The 23,826-nt window shown below is 46.2% G+C and overlaps 1 protein-coding gene across 1 annotated transcript in view; it reads right to left on the reverse strand.

Annotated features, from left to right (window-relative positions):
• Positions 1 to 2,272: 2,272 nt before the first annotated feature.
• Positions 2,273 to 23,826, reverse strand: part of LOC110590549 (protein farnesyltransferase subunit beta) — a 63,886-nt gene continuing 42,332 nt past the window's right edge. The window contains exons 8-12 of the mRNA XM_021701368.1: positions 17,879 to 18,008; positions 15,117 to 15,249; positions 9,359 to 9,470; positions 8,440 to 8,554; positions 2,273 to 3,664 (exon numbers count right to left, since the gene is read on the reverse strand). Coding sequence (XP_021557043.1) covers positions 3,533 to 3,664; positions 8,440 to 8,554; positions 9,359 to 9,470; positions 15,117 to 15,249; positions 17,879 to 18,008 — 622 coding nt within the window. The 3' untranslated portion in view covers positions 2,273 to 3,532. The remainder of the gene's footprint in view (positions 3,665 to 8,439; positions 8,555 to 9,358; positions 9,471 to 15,116; positions 15,250 to 17,878; positions 18,009 to 23,826) is intronic.

A 23,826-nucleotide genomic window follows, 5' to 3' on the forward strand; every position in this document is an offset into this window, starting at 1 on the left:
TAGCATCCGTGTCCTCCCTTAGGCTACAACCCTAATCTGCATTTGCGGCTTCATTCCTTCCCCATTCTTAGACTGTGTGTTTCTGATGGAACCCCATTGCCCACTCATGGGAGAAGCATGTGATCCAGACTTAGGTCAATGGGTGCACTCTCATCTCCTGGCCACTGGGCTGCTTCTTGGAAAGGTCCTTGGCCTGATCAAAGCCAATGACACATAGTGACTCTTGCCAGCAAGGAAGACCGGGAGAGTGCCAGTTGCTCATCTGCTGAACTTCACCCTGAGAGGCTATAAGGTCTGGAGCTATTGCTGCTGACATTTTACACTCACGTGGAGAGAGCCCGAGGTTGGAGCTGATACAGAAAGATGGAGAAACCTACCAAAGCCGTGCAGCCAAGCTAATTCCTGGATGTCTGTCTGTGAGTCAACACGTTTCCTCTTTGCGTGAAGCAAGTTGTAGCCATGTCTTAAATCACACAGTTCTCCTTCCTGTTCAAAGGCAGTGAATGCCCTGAACTGCTCGTGTGGGTGGCTGGAATATTTGATACAAACTTTACCAAGCCCATTTGTCATTTGAGATTAGTATTACAGGGAAAGCATCTCAGCCGTGAAAGATGTGGAAGAATGCTGAATGAATACGGATGGGATGTAGTCTAGATCAGGGGTAGGCGAACTATAGCCCGCTGGGCCAAATCTAGCCCACTGCCTGTTTTCATAAAGTTTTATTGGAACACAGCCACACTTGGTCTATGGCTGTTTGTACTACAATGGCAGACTGAAGTTGAGTAGTGGTTTGCAAAGCTTAAAATATTTAGTATTTGGCCCTTTACAGAGAAAATTTGCTGCCCCCCTGGTGTAGATGGTAGACTAATAAAATAGCAAATACTTCCCCCTCAACTGAATACCTGTGTCCCCAAATGGAAGCAACAGTGAGTAGCCCTCCATGATAGACCTCTGTATCGTTTACCTCAGGTCTGATTATCAGCATTAGGAAAGCAAACTTTCATCGAACTGAACTTAGCCCAGAGAATGAGAGACATCCTACATCTTTGTTAATATTTGGTCTCTGCAGCATTTGTATTTTAGTAGTCCTGACCACAGAGAGCCTAGGATAGCCCACAGACATAAAGAACATTTACTTCCCTGTCCCAGACCATGACCCTTCCCTCGGAGTTGGGATGCTGAAGCTACCGGAGGGTTCCTGCAGGTAGCCCAACTTATATGGGGCTCAAGGTGGGTCTGAAATGGATCCAAGAGGGAAGCCGGGGCCCATCTGGGTATAGAGATCTGTGGTAGTTTTGTATTTCTTGATTGATGGGGAAATATTTGGGGTAACCCACCTTAAATGCTACATAAGTGCCTTCTACTTAAGGACCCACATGATAAATCTGAGAATTCATCTCTAGCACCCACTTGAATGCTGTAAAATCAGGAAATCCTCCAGACCCAACTGGGAGCAGGAAGGGAGTCTCATGATTATGCCAGTGTGAAGCCCTGAGATAAGCATGCCAGCAAAGGACCCTCTCTCCTCTACCGAGAGACACTTCACCTACCCCTGGGGCTGGCGCAAGCCCTGCGGCCAGGGTGTAATAAAGCCAGCTCATATCAGAGCGATCCCTTCTGTCTCTTAACCACACCCATTACCGCAACCCATGTGCTACCACCGTGTGAGGCTCCCAGTGTGCGAGGGCTTGGCCTTTTGTTAGTGACGGCAGGGATACATCTGACCATGCTGCTCTGTGGCCCAAGCTTTGTTGTCAGGACACTGGGAGCACAGGGGTAGTAGGGATTATATTCCAAGAGGAGGACACCCTCTTCTCATCTCTCGACGAAAGCCAGCTGCCTGCAGGATTCTGGCCTGTTCCTGTTCCGGTGACAGCCCCCTGCCTCCGGTCAGGACGACCGCCCCCACCTGTTGCTGAATGCTTGCCTTAGGACTCAGGAGCACAGTTCCTGCTCAGAGTCAGATGGAGGAGCCAGACACACAGACGGACCATGAGACACGGTGTACAGAGTGCTGGGGAGTCAACCACATTGCTCTGGGGAGCTGGGGAGAAACAGCTTCTCCTGCCGGTAGGCCCACTGTGGCCTTGGCTGGAGCGGGTGTCTGAAGGTGGGGCCCAAGCCAGAGCCCTGTGACCGCTAACGCACAGGGCCCGGAACCTTGCACGCAGGAGACTGGCGATCCGGGAGCAATCTTCAATACCGCCAACCACTGGACATCCGGAGGGAATCTTCTCGGTACCAATCACAAATGAGAGCCATCATAGAAAATGTTATTCTTTTTTATTTCAAGGAGGTAATACATAGCCCCATCCGCCAAAGCAATAGGGAATTAGAGGCTGCGAAGGGCAGAGTTTTTGACAAGAGCCTCTGCTGCACCTCTGCGCTCCCGTCGGCCCGCAGTCCGTGGCTGCTTACGTGAAGGCCGGGTCAGCCACGCGGACAGGTGGCCCGACTCAAGCCCCCACTGGCCAAAAAGGGTTCCCTGCGTGCAGCTGAGGCCCCGACAGGCTGAGCACACTGGGCGGCCCCCAGCCTATCTAGCACTTGATTTTATTTCTGTGAGCCTAGAGTGGGCAGGACGTGCATAAATCCTGAGTCAAATTAAGGTGAAAGACTTAGTAGCGTTAATACTTGGGATGAGAGAAGACAACACTACCTTTGAGGGGGCCGGGAGTCCGACGGGAGGTGGAAACACGCAGAATGGCCACAGGCCGCTGGTGCTGCCTTGCGGACACGAGAGGGGTTTGTCATGGTACATGATGGGGTCGGGGAGGGGTGGGCACGGGGCTGCTTCCTCGGGCGCAGAACTGAACTGGAGGTTCATTTTCCACTCGTAACTGGCTTCCTGGGCCAAAGTCACCACATGGGGGGCTGAGGCCCTGGGGAGAGGTGTGGCTCGGTTCTCGGGTGCGGAGGCGGAGGAGCTCACAACCCAAGACCTTTCTCCCCCTCCCCCAGCTCCTTTCCCTTGCAAATGACCGCGGTGGGAGGTGACAGCCCTGGGCATCTCCTAGTGAAGTCCCACCATGATTTTTTCTGGAGAATTCATTTTGATGGGACCAAAGCCCCCCCTCCCCCTTGGCACAGAGCAGACTCATTTCCACCCATGGGAGGGCACCTTCCTGGCGACTTGACGGTGGTGTGCAAGCGGGGGTCGCAGCAGTGACTCGTAGACACCACTCATCTCAATACGACTGTCCGGGCCGGAGAGCTGGCGGCGAGGGGCTGCTTCTGCCCGGCATGCACTGTTCCCCAGCAGCCCTGGCCGGGCCAGAGCCGGGTGCAGGTGCCGCGCGGGCTGACAGATTTTTGGTTTGCCAGAAGTGGAAAGAATTTTTAAAAAAACCACGCCACTATGTTCTCCAAACCCAGAGCCATCAGTTTTGCTTTGTTTGACAAGAAAGGACAAAGGACCACAGCTCCACAGTGGCCAAGGCTTGTGCAGCACAGAGTGCAGTAGGTATCGAAACATAGACACCTTGGTCCGACCGGGGAGGTGGGTGAGCACAGAGCCACGGGCCCCTGTCTTCTAGGCGCTGGCAGTCTCTGCTGGCGCCTCATCCTCGTGCTCTTCAAAGCCTGGGACTGGCTTCTGCAGAAAGTGCATGGTGGCCTGGATCACCTTATCTGGTCCAATATTGTACACAGGGTGAGTGGGGTGCTGCAAAGAGAAGGGCAGATGCCAGTTAATCGCCCCAGTGGTCCTTGGGAATGTGCACAGCCTTGAAGCCGTTAAATTAAATGCACCTGTAAGAATTGAGCAAGAAGGACTCCTCAGAGACACCCAGGGAGATCCAGCCCACAAAGCCTGATGTCCACCCACAAGGAATTAGTAAAAACATTTAATAGTACATGGGACACAAAGGAATATTATGTAGCCACTTAAAAACATGCTTTCAAAATATTTAATGATATGGGCAAATGCTTATAAGGTATTAAGTGAGGAAAATGGTATGCACAACATTATCCCAAACTTTTTGAAAATGTGTTTATAGATGTGATTTATAGGCAAAAATTGGACATATACCCAAACAGGAACAGTGATAGGATTGTTTTAAATTTTCTTAATTATACTTTTTTATATATTCCAATTATTAAAACAATCACCATGTATTTACATTTGTAATCAGGAAAAAGGACCACAACCCTATGACACAGTAAAGGTATCAGGCCATGTTTAAATTCTTTTCTATTCCACTACATCACAGAAACCCAAAAGAAACTTTTGGTCTAAGAGCACAACTGGAGGCCAGTATTCACAACTCTTCCATTTGGGGAGAATGAAGAAGGGGACAGAATTGCAGGAGAGGTTTTAAAACTTTTTTTTTTTTAACATTTTATTTATTTATTTTAGAGAGAGAGCACAAGCGAACAGGGAGGGACAGGGAGGGAAAGGGAAAGAATCCCAAGCGGACTCCACCTTGAGTGCAGACCCTGTCACGGGGCTCGATCTCATGACCCTGAGATCATGACCTGAGCCAAAATCAAGAGTCGGATGCTCAACTGACTGAGCCACCCAGCTGCCCCTAAGTTTTAAAACTTTTAAGAGAGAATACTATGAGCGACTTAATGCCAAAACATATAGAAGTGCAGATAAACTAAGTAACTCTATAGAGCAATATAAGTTTTCCCAAAATTTACTCAAGAAGTTCTTTAAAATGTACATGAATAAATTAATAATACAGTTAATTATTCTGCTCCCATCATTCCTGCACCAGGATACCAGGCCTAGACAGCTTCTCAAGCAAGTGCTATCAAACCTACAAGAAACAGATTATCTCTAACCTGTACAAATGTTCTCAAAGACTTAAAAAAAGAAAGGCGGCGGGGGGGGCGGGGAACGTGGCAGGGAGAGAAAATACCCATCTAATTTTATGAGGCTAAGATATTATCCTGAAATATAAACTGGAAAGAGCAATACAATAAAACAAAAATTTTAGATCAGTTTTTCTTATGAATATCATGCAAAAAATCCTAAATAAAAATAGCCAAAAAATATTAGCAAGCTGAATCCAGCAATGTATTAAATAAACACACACACACTGTCCTATGATCCTGGGAATGTAAGGTTAACATCAGAACATTTATTAACAAAATAATAGCATATTTGATTAAAGGAGAAAAATCAGGTGTAGAAAAAGCACTCAATAAAATTTAATATTAGATTATGATTGAAACAAACAAAACAACAACCTAGCAAACCAGGAAGAGAGGGCAAGTAACATCATTAACCAGATCAGAAGTATTTATCAAAACCCCACTGGGGCACCTGGGTGGCTCAGTTGGTTAAAGTCGGCCTTCAGCTCAGGTCGAGCCCCACATCAGGCTGCCTGCTCAGCGGGAAGCCTGCTTCTCCCTTTCCCTCTGCCCCTCCCTCTCCCTCTGCCCCTCCCTCTGCTTGTGCACTCTCTCTCTCTCTCAGATAAATAAATAAAATCTTAAACAAACAAACAGTAAGGATCCTACGTAATGGTGAAATTATAGACGCCTTCCCATTACAACCAGAAGCAACATAAGGAGCGCCCCCCCCATGACTGTCTCCAGTCAGTACTCTATGGAGGTCTTAGCCAATATCCCAAGGCAGGAAAAAGAAAGAAAACTCTTAAGAATCAGAAAGAAAGGGGTGCCTGAGTGGCTCAGTTGGTTGAGTGTCCAACTCTTGGTTTCGGCTTAGGTTGTGATCTCAGGATCATGAGATTGAGCCCTGGGGTCTGCTTGAGGATTTTCTCTCTTCCTCGCTTTCTGCCCTTCCCCCCACTTGTACTCTCTCTAAATAAATAAATATCTTTAAAAAAAAAAAGAATCAGAAAAAGGCAAAACTGTCCTCATTTTAAAATAACATCACATTCTAAATAGAAAATCCAAGAGATTCTACAAACTATTGCAACTATTAAGCAAGTTCAGCAAGGTGGCTGGATACAAAATTAAAATATAAATATCATTTCTGTACATTAGTAACAACCAGTTACAAAATATAATGGAAAAAATATTCCAATCACAACAGACACAAAAACTATAAATTTCCTAGGTACAAGTCTAACAAAAGATGTGATAGTCTTTTGTGGAGAAAACAATAAAAGACCACTGAAGGACGTGTAAGATAATCTGAAAAATTGTGTTCACAAATGGAAAGCCTCAGAAGTCAGTTCTCTCCCATTAATCTTAAATCCAGTGGAAATTCCCATAAAAATTCCATTATAGCTTTTTGTGGAACTTGATAAGGTGATCCTAAAATCCACAGGAAAAAGCAAAAAGCAGAGACTAGCAAGGCAAATTTGAATAAAAAGAACAAGGTGGATGGGACTTGCCTACCTGCATTTAAGATTTGCTTAACATAGCGCAGACAGGGCGCCTGGTGGCTCAGTTGGTTAAGCAACTGCCTTCAGCTCAGGTCGTGATCCTGGAGTCCCAGGATTGAGTCCCAAGATCGAGTCCCACATCGGGCTCCCCACTGAGTGGGGGAGTCTGCTTCTCCCTCTGACCCTCTCCCCTCTCATGCTCTCTCACTCTCTCTCTCTCAAATAAATAAATAAAATCTTTAAAAAAAAGAAAACCATAGTGCAGACAGGCGAACAGACCAAAGGAACAGAACAGAGTCACCTCAGATATAGAAACTTGAGTACGTGACGTACATGGGACACACATCAGAAGGAAAGTTGTAAACTTCCATTAGTGGTGGTGCTGGTGAACTGGGCATCCAAATGGAAAAAAGATAAAATTATATCCCCCCCTCACCATAGACAAAAATCAATTCCAGGAGAATTAAAAATCCAGATGGGAAGAGCAAAACTTTAAACTGTTGGGAAGAAAATATATGTATGACCTCAGGGTAAGAAAAGATTTCTTAAGTACCCCTCCACACCCTCAAAAACCAAAAAGGCAATAAAATTATTCACTATAAAATATAAATCTCCTATTCAACAACAAAAAAACCCCACAAAAAGTGAAAAGACAAGTCACGAACTGGAAGAGATTCACTACACACACACTACCGACACAGGATTACTATCAAGAACACACAGAGAACTCCAACAAATGTACAAGAAAAGGGCAAACAATTAAAATTACAAATCAGCAAGAAAGAAAGCAGATGGCAGCCAATTCACAGAAGCCGTAACACAAATGGTCAATGAGCTTCTGAAAAGATGCTCAAGCTTACTAGTAATCAGGGAAATGCAAAAATAAAACTGAGGTACCACTTCCCATGTATCGAATAGCAGAAAGGAAAGGTCGGACTACGGAGCAGCACCCTGAGTACTGCATGAGCGTCAAATAACACAACCACGTGGGGGACGGGTAGGCGCTGTCTAGTGAAGATCAAGTGTGTGTTTCTCTTCAACCCAGCGAGTCTCTCCTAGACAAACTAATACAAAGGACATTGCAAGTCTGTCTGCAACAGCACGAACCAAAACCATGTCGATGTTAACCGAGAAACTGGGGTACACTTACACATGGGAATGCCGTATAGTTGTTAAAATGGATAAACCAGAGCAACACACGAACGTAGATAAACGTCAGAAGTACACGGTCAGCAAGAAAAGCACTGCACAGTATGCGGTGTGGTGGATCGTGCTCTAACAGGCACGAAAGCCTGCCCTGTGTTGTTGACGGACACACACACAGTGACAGCACAAAGACACCTGTAGCCATGGCGAGGGTCAGACTTAGGACAAGGTGATGCTGGGGACGGGGGAGCAAGACAAAGGGAGAAGGGTTGCGTGGGAGGCAAATATGGAAAAATGTTAAGACTTGAAAAAGCTCAGTGGTGGTTACGTCCATTTTCCCTGCTTATCAGTGAGGCTGAGCATCTTTTCATCCATCTACTGGCCATCTGTGTTCCTTTTATTGGAACTATTTCGTGGCAGTCTGCGCGGGCCCCATTATCTGTTGGCTGCGGACAGTGCTGGATGGACTCGTGTCCCAGGCTCACGTCTGGGCTCCGGGGTGTTTCCTGAGGCTGGGCTGCTCTAGGGCTGGAGGCGGGCCGAACACGCTGCCCTCACGCGGCTGCCAGTTTTGGGGGGCAGCAGCCAAAAACAAGTTAAACACACACATTCCAAACTGCGCTGAGTGCTAGGGAGGGCACACACAGGGCGCCGTGGTGGCGCATTTTGGGGGGACCTCACTTACAGAAGCTCCTCTGGAGAGCCGCTACGCCAGCCGAGGGCTCCCACAGACATGCGGTGATTCCAGAAACGTACTGCCTCTGAGTACGCTGCCTCGGATGAACTAATGGCAAGGGTCTGGGTCCTGAGGCGGGGGGTAAAGGCACAGAACTTGGGTCACAGATGGATCCCCCCACCTGGAAGCCTGAGTTTGCCTTGAGGCGGTTCCCCCGTCAGTCACCAGCTCCTCCCGGAAGGCTGCAGAGGGGATGCGTGGACGGTCCTGGGGACCCTGTGGAGAAGGGGTGTCAAGCCCCCCATCCCGTCTTACCAGAGCATTTTCCGGCACACCCAGGACCACATCGTGCACCATGGCCCCACTGCCGAAGTGCTGGGCTATGGACAGGCCACTCAGGCAGTAGCAGGTGTGGTAGAAGTCCCGAGACCTGCGCAGAGAAGGTGGCTCTGAGCAGGGGCTCCTCCGCTCCCCACAAAGCCCCACAGGCGCAGCCTCCAACAAGAGATCTGGGCCCAGGATGCACCCCCACATCCCACTGCCACCCGGCGGCATTTCTCAAAGCCCCGTCCTTCTGTCCTGCCCCACAGCGGGAACTGGCATTGCAGAGTCGGCCCCTCCAGGGGCCCTCCAGCTGTCTTCTGGAAAGGTCCAGGGTGGTGCTGGTGCTAAATTAATATACTTCTCCAAAAGACTACCAAAATGCTTAGAAACGGGTCAAATTCTTCCTGATCAACTGCTGGGGACAAGCCTTGAGCTGGGCCCTCCCCTGGATGTCGACAGGGGCAGGGTGTGCCCATGACCAATAGCGAGGGGGACAGGATTTATCTGATGTCCCTTTTCTTTGACTGTGGCGCCTAAAAATATTTAATCTACGTGGTAATAGCTGTGATTATAATTTCTGTTTACGACACTCAAGGGTTTTAAAATCCTGTATCCTATTCTATTTAGATCAGTTTAATTTAAAAAAAAAAAAAAAAAGGAGAAAAGAAAAGCTACACCCCGGCAATCTGTATACCTACCTGGAGAGGGGAGTGCATGTAAGCTCAGGGGTGCCAGGATGGTACTGGAAGGGGTGCCCCCACGGGGGGTGCTTCACCCTAATACTAAGCAGCTGGATGGAAAGGGACCCCCACCACCACCCCCACACACCTCTGCAGAGCTCTGGGTAGGCCTGAGTGGCACACCCTCTCTCCCTTCCCTGTCCCTCCCTCCCCCAAGAGAAGGCACTCACTTGCCAGGTTTATCCAGAAGCCCCCCGGCGGGGCACTGGCAGCACATAAGGATGTACTCCTGCAGGGCCTGCTGATGAAACATCCAGTGGCTCATGCTGAGAGCAGGGTCGCCTGCAGGAAGGCAGAGGATCAGGGCGGGCCCATGCCAGGGAAACAGCCAACACGGTAACAATTACGTCTTTGTATTTTATTACCCACTGGGGACAGTTAAAGGTTTCCCTCTATTCTTCCTGGACTAATTTTGAAAATTACATTCTCAGGACACTTAACACCTTCACGCAAGTCCCATGATATGTCCCTCTCCTGACCTTCGACCCGAGTCAGAGCAGCGGTGCTGAGTGGGTGCCCATCCGAAACCACATCCCTGAAGGTGTGAGCAAGCTGGCTAGCTCCGCCTTCCAGATCGACCCTGTTACTACCTCTGATCAGTCCACAAGTCCCTCCTCCTCTTTTTTTTTTTTTTTCTTTTAAGATTTTCTTTATGTGAGGGGCGGGAGAGGGGCAGAGGGAGAGGGAGAGAAAGTCCCAAGCAGACTCCGTGCTGAGCTTGGAGCCCGACACAGGGCTCAATCCCACAACCCTGAGATCACGACCTGAGCCAAAACCAAGAGTCGGACACTTAACCAACTGCGCCAGCCAGGCGCCCTATACTGCTCTGGGCTTCTTAAGACACTTCCTCTAGCACATGTCTGACTCCAGTTGGCTAAGGGAACTCTCAACAGGGGTGATGTCTGTTCCTTCTCTTTTCTAAGCCTGAACTTAATCTATCTCCAAAGGGCGTCCTCCAACTTTTCTCTTGGCTCAAAAACTTTTCCTAAGAAGCATTATTAGTAACTGCCAGGATTCTTGCGTCATCTAATATGGTAGCAGCAGAAACTGGCAATTCTGGTAATAATACTAAAGTAGGGACAAGCAACTGGGCTTCTACACTCTGAAGCTGAATCCGTACGGTCAGAGAATTCCGTGTGCTGTATAGTTATCAAGTGGGGAGGAGAGACAGACTGCCAACAGATAGATGTTTGCAGAAGCACTTAAATGGGAATTGGTTTTTAAAAACTCCACACATGCATTCAGTCCTTGGTTAATTTTATACTATGATCCCTGGGCTACTACAAAGATAGCAAACAATCTGTAAATAGCAATTAAAAGCTAATTTTTTCTTTTTCCGGTCTTTTTTTGTTTCTATGCATTTTTCTATATAGTTATCATCATTTTGTATTTTGTGTTTTCCATTTAACACTACAGGCATACATTTTTCTCTGCTGTAATCAATCAATCCTTTGTGATTTCTTTTTTTTTTTTAAAGATTTTATTTATTTATTTGATAGAGAGAGACACAGCGAGAGAGGGAACACAAGCAGGGGGAGTGGGAGAGGGAGAAGCAGGCTTCCCGCAGAGCAGGGAGCCCGATGTGGGGCTCGATCCCAGGACCCTGGGATCATGACCTGAGCTGAAGGCAGTCGCTTAACCAATTGAGCCACTCAGGCGCCCCTGTGATTTCTTTTTTAAAGAAGCCTATTTAATAGGTACAGGGACTTTGGGGAGGTGATGAAAATTCTAAAATTGATTATGGTCATGGTTGCACAAATCTGTGATGACAATAAAAACCACTGAATTGTATATTTTAAATAAGTGAATTGTGTGGTTATGTGAATATCTCAAGGAAGCTGTTATATAAAAAAAAAAGCAAATGTCTTAAACTGCATTAAACATCTGTACAAAATATACCTTTATTCTATATCTTAAAAGAAATAAAAGACTATTATTTTAAGGTAAGTGCTCACCTATCACTAAAATTGGAATCTTGAGAAGAACCTGCTACGTTTACTATTATAGATTACAGAGTGGGTCAATGACGTGCTGTATTACAGAAGCCTGCAAGCTCAAGATTCACAAACCCGACAAGGAGCTTCCAGGGATCTTGGAATTTGCGCAGCACCACACATCATCACAGATGAAGGCAGACGGGATTATAGGGTGCCGCTGACAGCCCTGGGATCAGCCTTCTAAATCCTTCATGCTTCTCCCTCACCTTACGAATCCCCATCATCATGTCATTTTGCATCTCAAAGATTCCCTTAGAAAAGTGTTCCCAAACAGTAACGGACAGGTACAGCGACATGTAGCTCAACTTCAGTGAACAAAAACAGGCCTGCAAGTATGCCTCCGAGAACATTCAAGCCTCTGGTAACCGCCAATCCAAACACACGCTCACAGGCCTGCTGCTTTCCTACAGCTCCACGGAAACCAAAGAACTCTCTCATTTAGTCAGCATTTTACAGTTTAAAAATCTTAATAATTTGTTCTTCTCTTCAACCACTGCGTTCTACACCCACACACCAGCGACCTGTGTGGAGGTGGCCGGTGAGGTCCGACTGGGTGTGTGCGCCGCCAGGAGTCGGCCCCTTGTTATCTCTTTAACTAGCAATAGGATCATCGCCTTTAAAAAAGTGTATTGGGACGCTTACTGAGATAAAAGTAGGAATGCACATGGTTAAGAAAAAAGCAGAGTATGGTCCAGAAGGAAAAAAAAATTCAATACATAAGTCTCCCTCCCTTCAACTCCCATCCTTCTGCCAAAGGTGCCCATCGTTAAAGGGGTTTTGCTCGCTTCCAGGAAAAGCTGTGGGGCTCTCAGCCTGTGTGCACACAGACCACACTTTCTACACTTTATGTTGGGTTCCGGAGAGTTTTCCATAGTAGCCCATTGCATGTAACCATGGTATGGAGAAATCGTAATATATTTAACTATTAACCTTTTTTTTTTTTTTTTTTTAAGATTTTGTTTATTTGAGAGAGAGAGCATGAGCGGCGAGGAGGGGCAGAGGGAGAGGGAGAAGCACACTCCCCAGCTGAGCGGGGAGCCCGATGCGGGGCTCGATCCCAGGACCTGAGCTCATGACCTGAGCCAAAGGCAGACGCTTAACCGCTTAACCTGTATTAACCTTTCCATGAGCAGTTCAGTTGTTCGCCATTAAACTCTACCTCAATACACATCCTTTGCTAATAATCTCTGCAGGTAAATTCCTGACCGTGCACTAGCCTGGTTTAAGTAATTTAAACAAGTCTCCAAACTACCCTCCGAAAACCAACACAGCTGTTTACACCCACACTGACAGTACAAGAGTGCCTGTTTTCCCACACTCTTCCCAACGTTGGGCACCACGTTTCCTCATCTCTGGCAATCTGACAGTAAAAACGACCAGTGTCCCACTGATTTTATTTGCACGTCTTTCACTATCATCTTTTTGTTCCATTTATGCCATCTGCGGCAGTCACACCGGCATAGGTGGCGATCGGGTATCATAGGGCAGGTCACTGAGCCTCGCTGTTCTTCGTTTCCTCATCTGTAAAACGGGGGTGACAAGAGTACCTGTTTCATGACATTGTTCTGAGGCTCAAATGAGAAAATACGAGTGAAGGACTCTGCTGAGTCCCAGGCCGAGCCTGAGTGCCCGGAAGGAGGGGCAGTGGTAGCAGAAGTAACACCACCAGGAGTTCTTTCCCTGCCTGTTTGGTATCTCCCTGTTCAGATCCTCTGCCTGGGTTTCAGGGAGGTTGTCCAGCTATTTCTTAGTGATTTGTAGGAGTCTCTCAAATTAAAGAAATTAGCCCTTTGTCATTTGTCGCAAGTAATTTTTCTCACCTTGCTACTTGTTTTGTTTATAGAATTTCTCTTCTTTTGTAAAATAACATTTGTTTTTCTTTATGCAAGAAATACAAATTAATTGTAGAAAATCAGAAGATACAAATAACAAAGAAAGAAAACAAATATCACCTGTCATTTCACAACCCAGATACCTTCTAGTAATTTTTTGGAGTCAACTCTTCACTAAAAATGGAATTATAGGGGCACCTGGCTGGCTCAGTCAGCTAAGCATCGGACTCTTGATTTCGGCTCAGGTCACCATTTCAGGGTCGTGAGATCGAGCACCATCGGGCTCCTCACTGGGCATGGAACCTGCTTAAGATTCTCTCTCTCCTTCTCCCTCTGCCCTGCCCCCACTGCTTGCACTCTCTCTCTCTCTTAAAAAAAAATGGAATTATATACATACTGCTTTGAAACCTTTGATCGTAGTATGTTATGAGTATCTTTCTACACATCATCTCCTTCTGACTCCCCATGTCAGTATTATGCCCACTGCTTAAGACATTTCCCTTTTTCCTTTATCACTGTTGCTGAGAAGTGGGGGAGCTTCAAGCCCAACCCAGGGCTTTTCCCAAGCAGTGAAGAAAGCTGCAAGGCCCAAGATTCACTGGCAACCTTTTCCACAGGCAAAGCTTTGCATGCGATTAGGCCTCCAGAGCGTGTGCTACAATAAACAAAACGTCAGCCGCCCATCGTCCCACCCCCCCAGCCCCCCCAGGAAGACACTGGCAGGTGCCGCTCCTGTAACAGCTCTCTCCGGGATGCTCCTGGCCACAGCACTAGGACTGCATCGCATCCCCCCCCAGGGGCAGGTTTGTGAAAGGCTGACCGTTTTACCAGGGGCTTCACCTCACCAGTTCCAGATAAAGAAATCACTAAAACCCCAAGCTATTTTTGCTTTGAAAACATTGGACTCTTGGGGAGTTCTTGACTTCTCTATTACAATGGTCAAGCCAGAGACAGTGCAGGCTCTAGAGTCAGGGGAACAATATATCTTAACGCCCTGAGACCGAAAGCCCTGGAGCCCCAGGCAAGGAATCTCAGGACAGACTACGACTGGGAGAATGGGAAGATAGGGCAGAGGTTCTGTTTACCTCAAGTCCGTATCCAAAGTGGCCACAACTCAAATGAAATGAAGAAACTAAAGAAAAGGGGCTCAGAAAGAACAGCCAAAGAAGAAAAAAAGGCATGGGGGGATGGCAAGGCAGTAGGGAGGAATCTCATCTTCCACATTTGAGCAAGTAATTACCCAACTACTAAGTCCAAAGAAAACCTTCCCTCTGGGCCAAGGGATCTCACTCCAAGAACAGATCAGGACCCACTGGGGCAGCCATGACTTCCCCTCTCCCACTGGTTTCCTCAGGGACACCCTGCTCTCACATAAAATAAATAAGGATGATTTGGGAGTCCGTAGGCAACCTGAGATTTCAAGAGATAACAAAGGAAGGCTCCCAGAAGTTTTGCTTGCTCTCTAAGTGCTTTGGTTTGGAATTCCCATTTGAGACTCCACAGAAATGAACACAGGTCTCTCCACTCCAGGCGTAGGTGGGAACAAACTTGCATTTAGGACTCTCCAATGAACTTAAGATATTTCTAATGGCGGCAACTACATTTCTAATAGCAGCATTTCTAATGGTGGCATTTCTAATGGTGGCAACTACAAAGCCCGTCAGACATGGTGGATCTTTTCCACACGGGTTCTGTTTCTCTGCCCCTTTCTGAAAGTGCCTGTGTGATCACTGTTGTGACCGTGACGTGTAGAGCATCGGTTCTCAGTTCTGATATGACTGGTACAAAACTCTGCACTGGAAACTGTGGCTTCACACCCAGCTGAGGTGACAGTCACCCCGGGGCCCAGGGCGCACACCCACCTCCTGCCGGCCACAGCCAGTTTGAAGCAGCACCCGTAACGCGACTGAACCATTGCAGTTAAATCCTGGTCTGCGCATGCATGCCCAAGGCAGGAGGTTCCACACCGGGCACTCGAAATCCAGGACAGACAGAGCTCATTTCCACCCCCCTAAAAAAGCACTCTGGCTTCCTGACTTGGTGAGCAGCTGCGGGACATCGCCAGGCCCCCGCCAGCCCCCCCCGCCCCCGGGGCTCACCTTGAGCATGCAGTGCACGGTGCAGCAAGGGTAGGAGCCCCGCCTGCCAGAAGGAGTAGCAGCCGTCCACTAGCTTGTTGCAGCGGCCCTGAAAGCCACCTTCGAAGCGCATCTGCCGGCTGGTCACCCATTGCTGAGAATGACACAGACAAGGAAGAGGCAGTTGTAGGCGAAGGTCCCATCCCCTGGCTTCTTGGCACCAGCAGTCCCAGTGCGTGGGCTGTTCTTCCTGCCCCTCACTGCCACAGGTGCAGTGTGGAGCACTTCAGCTGGACCCCTTCAGGGCAACCGGTATGCACCTCGGCTCCGTGCCTAACAGACAACGGACCCCCTCTTCCCGGGTTCCAGAGGGGTTCTGGTGCTGACAGGATGAAGAGGCCGGGCTGGCCTGCAAGGAGACCTGCAAGTGTCTCCCCGTAAACAAGGCTTAACTAGGAAATGTAAGGCAAGACCACCGGGGGCTCATTTCTAACCACTTTCCCTGCTCAGGGAAGTTTATTAAAAGCAGATAAGTGGAATTTTGTGCTACGTCTCGTCAGATGATCTCAAACCGTTCCTGACTTTGACTTGGCACCTGAAGAAATCCATCCAAGGTTTCTTAGCCAGTCACTTTCAGGACTGGAAGCAGAAGCCATTATCCTAATCACCAATGACGGCTCTGTCCGGTCTAGACCCTCTGCTTCTCCAGGGGAACCTGGCTGCCTAACAGAAGAAAATCTTTCACCCTGACCCTGGAAAGTGGCTCCTGATGTCACTTAGCAGTCACCCATGATGCTGCCCTTCCCGCTTATCTCCAAGTCTCCTAAACGTGTGCTGCTACCAAGATCAAGATAGCCGTGGGTTTGGCCTCCAGGAATGAGCAGAACCAACTGGCTAAGCAGATAATAACATCTCCATTTCCCTCCCAGGCAGTTTCAGCCACCAGCCACAGACTTTCAGAACTGAACGGTGCGGAATAGGGCATCTCCTCGTCCCTAGGTTCTTGCTAGACTGAGTTCCTGAAAGGAGCCACCAAGGACCCTTTTTGGAATGGGGGGGGGCGTCCAGCCTGCTTTTAGTTAGCAGTTGTGGAGTTTAGATTATATCCCTGTTCAAGGCAACACTCACCCATAAGAGTCAAGTCCCAAATTCTCAGAAGAAAGACATAAAAACTAGACTGCAGATGCAGGCACTAATACGTCCCCGGTGAGGTTTCAATGAGCCAGTGCTTTAGGGATGACGCCATTTAATGAAAGTAGGTGAAGCATCACTCAAGGAAAGAGAAAACAGGTACTACAGTGAGGAGACCATTCGTCATTTTTACTTACCCTACAGACTAAGGGTTGGTTTTTTTTTTCCCCCAGACTAATGGTTTTTAAGTCAGACTAAATAATTTTTTCCAATGCCTAAGCCCATGGGTTTATTCTGTTTCCCTTGGCTATATGAATTCATAAAATCCTTCAGGCATGGGTCCTAGGTCTCCCAGGTAAATGGAGGGGAGAGAGTGGTTTGGGTGAGAAGGACACTGGCATTTAGTGAGTACCTACTATATGCCAGGCTGGTTTATAGATTCTTTCTCCTTTAACCTTCAGAGTCCGGACTGCTAACCTCTCCTTTAAGCTTCAAAAAACTGTTATCTCTGCCTTATAGAGGAGAAAAAATTGAAGCTAAAACAGACAAATTTCCTAAGGTCACATGGTTAGGAAGTGGTAGAGACAGGGCTCCAATCTAGAATACTGCCATTGTAACTGAGGCTTCTGCTAATTATATTCCTATTTCTGCCTGGGAAATGGGACTTTCATATTTCATGCCTTATTGGTGATCAGGCTTTTAAATGTCTAACAAACTCTAAGTCCAGTGCACAAAGTTGGCTATTTCAGCATGAACCTTCAAGGAAAGTATACTATAGGAGGCTTCCTAGAGATGAGGACAAAATACTGCTGACCGTGTATCTACAGAGTATACTAGAAACTTTCTTGCAAGCTCATGATGGGTCTCATGACAGTTCCTATGATGAGAGGCTGACATCTGAACTTAGGGAGAGGAGATGAATGTCAGTTGCAGCTGGTTTGCTTTGAGGTCATGGTTGGGAGTAAATGCTTCCCAGAAGATGGTGGCACTGGGTATGTGTATGTTTGTACACTAGGCCTCTGATAATTTCAGTATAGTCTAGTGACTCCCTGAAGCTGACTGCTTCCTGAATTCCACTCAGTATTTGTCAGGAGCCCAGAGTCCAGACACACATGCCAGGGCTACCTGCTCAATGCAGCCACGCTGCTCTGCCCAGCTCATTTAAATGTAGTTACTACATGTTCACATATTGCAGTCAGTAATAAAAGCTCGGCTTCAAAAGGCCTGAGAGCGCTTCTCATGACGTTTTCTCTTAGGAGATTCGTTCTAAGACACACAAATTTAAGAGACTGAAGCTACAGTCTTGAAGTATGAGGAAAGTACTCTGGCTCATGCCAGATGTGTGAGGGACTCAAGACAACTATGGAGTTGGCCTAACACACCACAGAAAGGTTAGAGCAGGAAGATGGAAAGGCAGGAAGAAAGGAGCCAAGACCAAGAGCAGACGTTCGCCCCTCCCGCTTTCTTGGAACAGTGCTAAGTGCCCCAACAACTGCATTGAAAAGCTTCATTACAGGTCATTTAGTTCGTGGGCTCAGGGCAGGAACACTAGGCCCTTCCCACAGCCGAACAGTCCCCAAGCCTGTGAGGCTGAGCAGTCACATTGCCGGGCGCCTGGGGCCCAAGAGAAAGAGGGGTCAACAGACACTTACCAATAAGCTCTTCAAGTTCAAGGAACGTTCCTTCTTGAGGATGACCAGTGCGGCCAGGCCACAGAAAGTATAGCCGCCGTGGGCTTCCATCCCCGGCACCCCACCAATTCCACCTTCCCAATTCTGACACCTAGGAGATCGAGAAGAGCAGGCTGAGTGGTCGGTGTCAACCAATGAGCGGCCGGCTGGAGTGGGGGGGGGGGCGCGGGGGGGCGGGGCGCAAGTGCAGAACTGCCCTGGACGGCAAAGCACGAGTTTGCTCAGGTCACCACATGAACCGTCACAGCTAGGAATGGAAAGATGCCAGCTAGTTAACTTTTGCAAATGCCTGTCCCTCCAAAAAAAGGCGGGGGGGGGGACTCAGAAATAGTCTAGTTATGTAACACAGTATCTTAAATCTTTACTTTTAGGGAAAAAGTTACAAAATCATACATAGTATGACAACTGGTATTTAAATGCTGTATCTATTGCTGGTATTTTTCCTCTTTTCTGTATTTTCAGCAAGTTTCTATAATGAACATAAATACCTTTATTACTATCAAAATAAACTTTTTTATTTTATTTGACAGAGATAGAGAGAGCATATGAGCAGGGAAAGTGGCAGTCAGAGGGAGAAGCAGGCTCCTCGCTGAGCAAGGAGACTGATGCGGAACTCAATCCCAGGACCCTGGGATCAGGACCGGAGCCGAAGGCAGACACTTAACCGACTGAGCCACCCAGGCATCCCAAAATAAACTTATTTTTAAAATGATAACTTCCTATTATTCAAGTTATTAATTTATTATTATCATAATTGTTATTATTTGGGGTTACACTATATATTAATAGTGTTTCTCTAGTCATAAAAACATGCCTAATCTTTGGACCGGCAATAGAGGGTCATTTCTAGGAATTAATCTTACAAAATAAGCAAAAATGTATTCAAATAGCAGATTATAAGAATGTTTACCATTCCCATTTATAACAGTGAAATATTAGAAACTCTGGAGCTCAACAGTAAGGGACCGGTTATATAAATTATGGCATATTGTACAATAGAAAACCACTCATTTAAAACGATGCTATGAAGTATATTTAAAGATGTTCCAAATATATCACATGCAAAAAGTTACGAAGTGATAATGTACTGTATAATTTTTCTGGAATTCTAGAAAGATATACACCAACAGAGTGGCTGATGGTAGATTCCAAGCAGTTTGGATGTTCTTCTTTTTGCTTGCCTATAATAAATGTTTTATCTGTGAAATAAAGAAATTTTCTTAGTCTAGTTTCCTATAACAGTGCAGGACTTTACTTCCCGTGATCTCCATGTATGAACACGGGCTCATACTCTGCAGGTGTGTCCGCATCCCAGTCCCAGCTGGAGAACAGGTGCACAGGGGGAGGAGCACTTACTCCAAAACTTGGCAGAACTTCCGGACGGAAGTGAAAAGAAGCAGTAATCCTGCCCGTTTTCCAGGCACCTCTCCCTAGAGGCCTGGCATCTTGGGAACTCACAGGCCTTTTTCAGAGCAGTCCCGAGGCCCAGGGACATCACAGTGTAGAGTGCCAAGTCAAAAACGGGCTACTGTTCCCTGCACAGACTCCTCAGCACCTCTGTCCCAGGACCCTGGCGCCCGCCCCCCACCCCCCCACCCCCAAGCGGCGAATGTTCCTTCTCTCACGTTTGGCCGCATGTAGCGTAGTAATAGTTGTGAAGAGTCTGATGGGTAAGGGACATGCCGGGGACCTCTTAGCATTTTTCTTAATGTAACTTACCTTTCAAAAAACATTTTGAATTTTAAAAACCAGATACTGTTAAAGAACAAATAATGAGAAGTAAATCTCCTGCCCACCCTAGCCCCCAGTCCCTGTCACCAGCAGTGACCGCTGTCGGTTTGTGCACCTCTGCCTCTTTCTCTCTCTCTCTCTCCAAACACACACACACACACACACACACACAGACGTGCGAATGCACATGGTTTACATTCTGCTTTTCCTCCCTTTTATATGCATGGGAGCAATTACAATCACTGTAAATTAGTAAATTTAGTAAAATTCTTCAGGAGTGTCTTCTAGCTAAACCTAACAGATTGAGCACAAGAGCCCAGTAAAAGGAAAGAAAAGGAATTTCAAAAGGGATAAACCCACAAAGGTAAAGAGCATAGGAGAAGATATGAACACAGACAGGAGATAACAAAATTTCAAAAGCCAGGAAAGGAGAGAGATAAGAAGCAACGGACCTAACAGATTAGAGAGACCTGCCCTCCAGCCCAGGGCAGGAGGCAACAGAAAGCAGGGTGATGTGCTCTGTGGAAGGACCAGGACCTACTGGAGGCACAGGACACCTCGAGAAGCCACATGAGGTGGAAACAAGTTAATTGGCTGCAAATGTATGTAAGAATCAATTAGACCCCTAGGTACCTAGCAGAAGATGGGGGGTTCCAGGGGTTTAATCAAGAGGGTCTGAACTCCAGGATATCCAGCACAGCTGAGAGCAGGAGGGAGGCATCACACTGAGCAGGGGATTGCGTGAGAATCTATAATTTGAACCCCTCCTAGTATTTCACAAAGTTGGCTGCCAACTTCCTACCCCAACCAGGAATCTGGAAGATCCTCCTCAATGGAAGCTGATGAACCCAAGGGAAAAACCCCAATGGGGTGAAAGGCTGAATCCTGGCACACGTAGCTCTCCATCAGCTTTTTAGCACTTGGCTCCTAAATACGAACACCAGACATTTCAGCAGTCTCTAATACGAAAGAGAGAGACCAGAACAGACACACAAAAATAAGTTGGAGAAATAACATAGGGAGCAGAAGGAAACTTTTTAGATAAAATACTACATGAGATAAAAATACTTCAAGAATAAAATATGCCTGAAACAAGAACAGGAGAGTATATAAAATAGTATTTCTTTTATAAATAGAATAAAATAAGCTCTGGAAAATTTAAAATAGAATTGCAGAAATAAAAACTCAACAGAAGGATTAGAAAATAAAAGGTAAGGGAATCTCTCAGAAAGTACAATAAGAAAGGGGGTGGGAGGATGGGTTAGCCTGGTGGTGGGTATTAAAGAGGGCACATTCTGCATGGAGCACTGGGTGTTATGCACAAACAATGAATCATGGAACACTACATCAAAAACTAATGATGTAACGTATGGTGATTAACATAACAATAAAATTTTTTTAAAAAAGAAAGATTAAGAGTCTTGATAGGCAAAATAATTTGAAAAATTAGAAGACCAACCCTACTTATAGGAGGTTATAAAAACAGCAAACACAGAAAACAGAGGGAAAGAAATTATCAAAGAAATAATATAATGAAGATTCTTGGAACTAAAGTATATGCAATTCCAGATTGAATATACCTGAGTGCCAAAAGAAATTAAAAAAAAAAATCCGTATCATGGTTCATCAGCATGAAGTTTCTAAACAGCAAGAATAAAGAGTCCAAAAAATTTCTAGGGAGGGTGATTCGGTGGGACAGAGAAAAAAGAGAAACAAAACATAAGCGTCTGCCTTCGGCCCAGGTCATGATCCCACGGTCCTGGGATCGAGCCCCGCATTGGGTTCCCTGCTCAATGGGGAGCCTGCTTCTCCCTCTCCCTCTGCCTGTCGCTCCCCCTGCTTGTGCACGCTCTCTTTCCCCATCAAATAAATAAAATCTTAAACACACACACACACACACACACACAATGGCACTGGGAGGCAGTGGTTACCATAACAGGTTTTGGCCACTTAAATTCCTTGCATTTCAGGGCGCCTGGGTGGCTTAGTTGGTTAAGCAACTGCCTTCGGCTCAGGGCATGATCCTGAAGTCCCGGGATCGAGTCCCGCATTGGGCTCCCTGCTCAGCGGGGGGTCTGCTTCTCCCTCTGACCCTCCCCTTCTCATACTCTCTCTCTCTCTCTCAAATAAATAGAATCTTTAAAAAAAAATTCCTTGCATTTCAGCTTAACATCAAATTCAATATCCCACCATTTGACATCCAAGGAAACTATGGCATGGAGAAGAGAAATAACTTGTCCAAAGCTACTAAAAGTGACAAAACTGGGATTCAAACCCAGGTAGTCAGAGTTCCGTGTCTAGTAAGTGCCTAACAAACCAATCCTCCTGCAAATACTAGCTACGCACTCTGGACAAAATACACAGAAACAACTTTTCCCGAGGTCTTAGTAGACTGAAAAGAGGCAGGCAGGTTCTGGTGGGGTTTAATGGTTGGAGCAGACAACAGCAGGCAGGCAGGCTCCTCCCTCCCCCACCCTATTTTTTTTCTTCCCAGCTAGCCCTGAGGATGGCTGCAGTCAGCCAGTGGTGGAAGTCAGTGGAGGGCAGCCGAAATGAATAGAGAGCCCACCATTTTTCTGGTAAGAAGAACCAGGCTGACAGAAATGGACGAGGAATACCAGAAAGAGGAGAGCCAGAGAAGGCAAACTCCAAATTCCGTGTTTAAACGTCACTGACGTTTCTACCTGACTCCGGAGCACACATGCACTAGGCAAACTGAAAGCAGCCTGTGACCCAAGAACTGATCAAATTGCTGAACTGATGCCCAGAGCACGTACGACAATCCGCACTTTGGGTCTAACCGAGTTGCTGCTAAAACAAAGCCATCAACACTCTTTAGAGCAATCTAACAGAATCCAATCTCTACAATATAACACCACCATGTCTAAGATACAATCCAAAAATTACTTGACATATGCAGAATCAGGAAAATGTGGCATGCCAACTCCAAGATACCCACATGTCGAAATTACCACACAAGAATTTTAAAGCAGATTTTATAACTATATATTTACCTCAGGAAGATGGGAAAAAAATACACTTGTAATGAATAAAAAGATGGGAATTCTTAACTGAGACAGAGAAAGTATAATAAAGATCCAAACCCAGGCAGGTTAGCTCAAAAGCCTATACTCTCGATCTCTAAACTATAGCTACCTTACCAGTGAGTATTACATGCCAGGTCTTCAGTAAATGTTGGTTGTTATTATTGTTAGCCTTTTCCACAATGACACTGGAAGCCAAAAGATAATGGAGGAATGCTAAAAAATTCCGAAGGAATACAGTTTATACAGTTTCCAATTTAGAAATCTCTAACCAAATAAAATCTCAGTCAAGTGTGAGACTAGAATAACTATTATGCACAATCTTAAAAATTCACCTCCTAAGTGCTCTCTTTTGGGATCTACTGGAGTATGTGCTTCATTAAAACATGTAAGTAAGCCAAGAAAAAGGAGGGCAGAGGCTTCAACAAAGGAGAGAAGTGAAGTGAATTTCATGCTGAAAGGAAGCTTCTGGATGCCTGCTGTGCAGCATGCTGAGAGCAATCTGTCCAGACAGAAGCGGGAGGGCAGAGGGCTCCAGGAAGGAGAACTCAAAATACACACACACACACACACACACACACACACACACGAGAACTGATACATTACTTAAAGTGTTTGACTGTATTGAGAGTGATTTTATAGCTCTGGCAGAAAATTTGGGAATAAATTCATGATGTATACATTTTAAAAAAGAGGTGATGATTAATTCCAGGGAAATAAAAATTATATAGGAAAGTAAATATGATCATAGTTTACCATCTGATTTACCTGTAAATTATATTTTCACAGTAATAGGTACTACTTTGGTAAGAATAAAAATGTAAAAAACAAAGTAATAAAGCTTGGATATCATTCCGTAATAGTACAAAGGTATCTACTATACCTTTCCTTTTCTTTTTTTTAAATCACGAGATACTTGAAGCATCTAGGAAAGTATAGCAAATAATACATAGAACGTACATGTATGTAACACCTAGCTTTAACTGAGTCATATGCACTTCAGGTCTTTCTTTTATTTTAAAGAAATGAACCATTACAGATACAGCTGAAGTCTCCTGTGGAGATGGATAGACATCTCCTGATTTCATTTTCTCTGCTCTCCCTGAGAAGTTACCACCATCCTGAATTTGGTGC

The sequence above is a fragment of the Neomonachus schauinslandi genome, chromosome 9 (genome assembly GCF_002201575.2).
Source record: "Neomonachus schauinslandi chromosome 9, ASM220157v2, whole genome shotgun sequence".
NCBI lineage: Eukaryota > Metazoa > Chordata > Mammalia > Carnivora > Phocidae > Neomonachus > Neomonachus schauinslandi.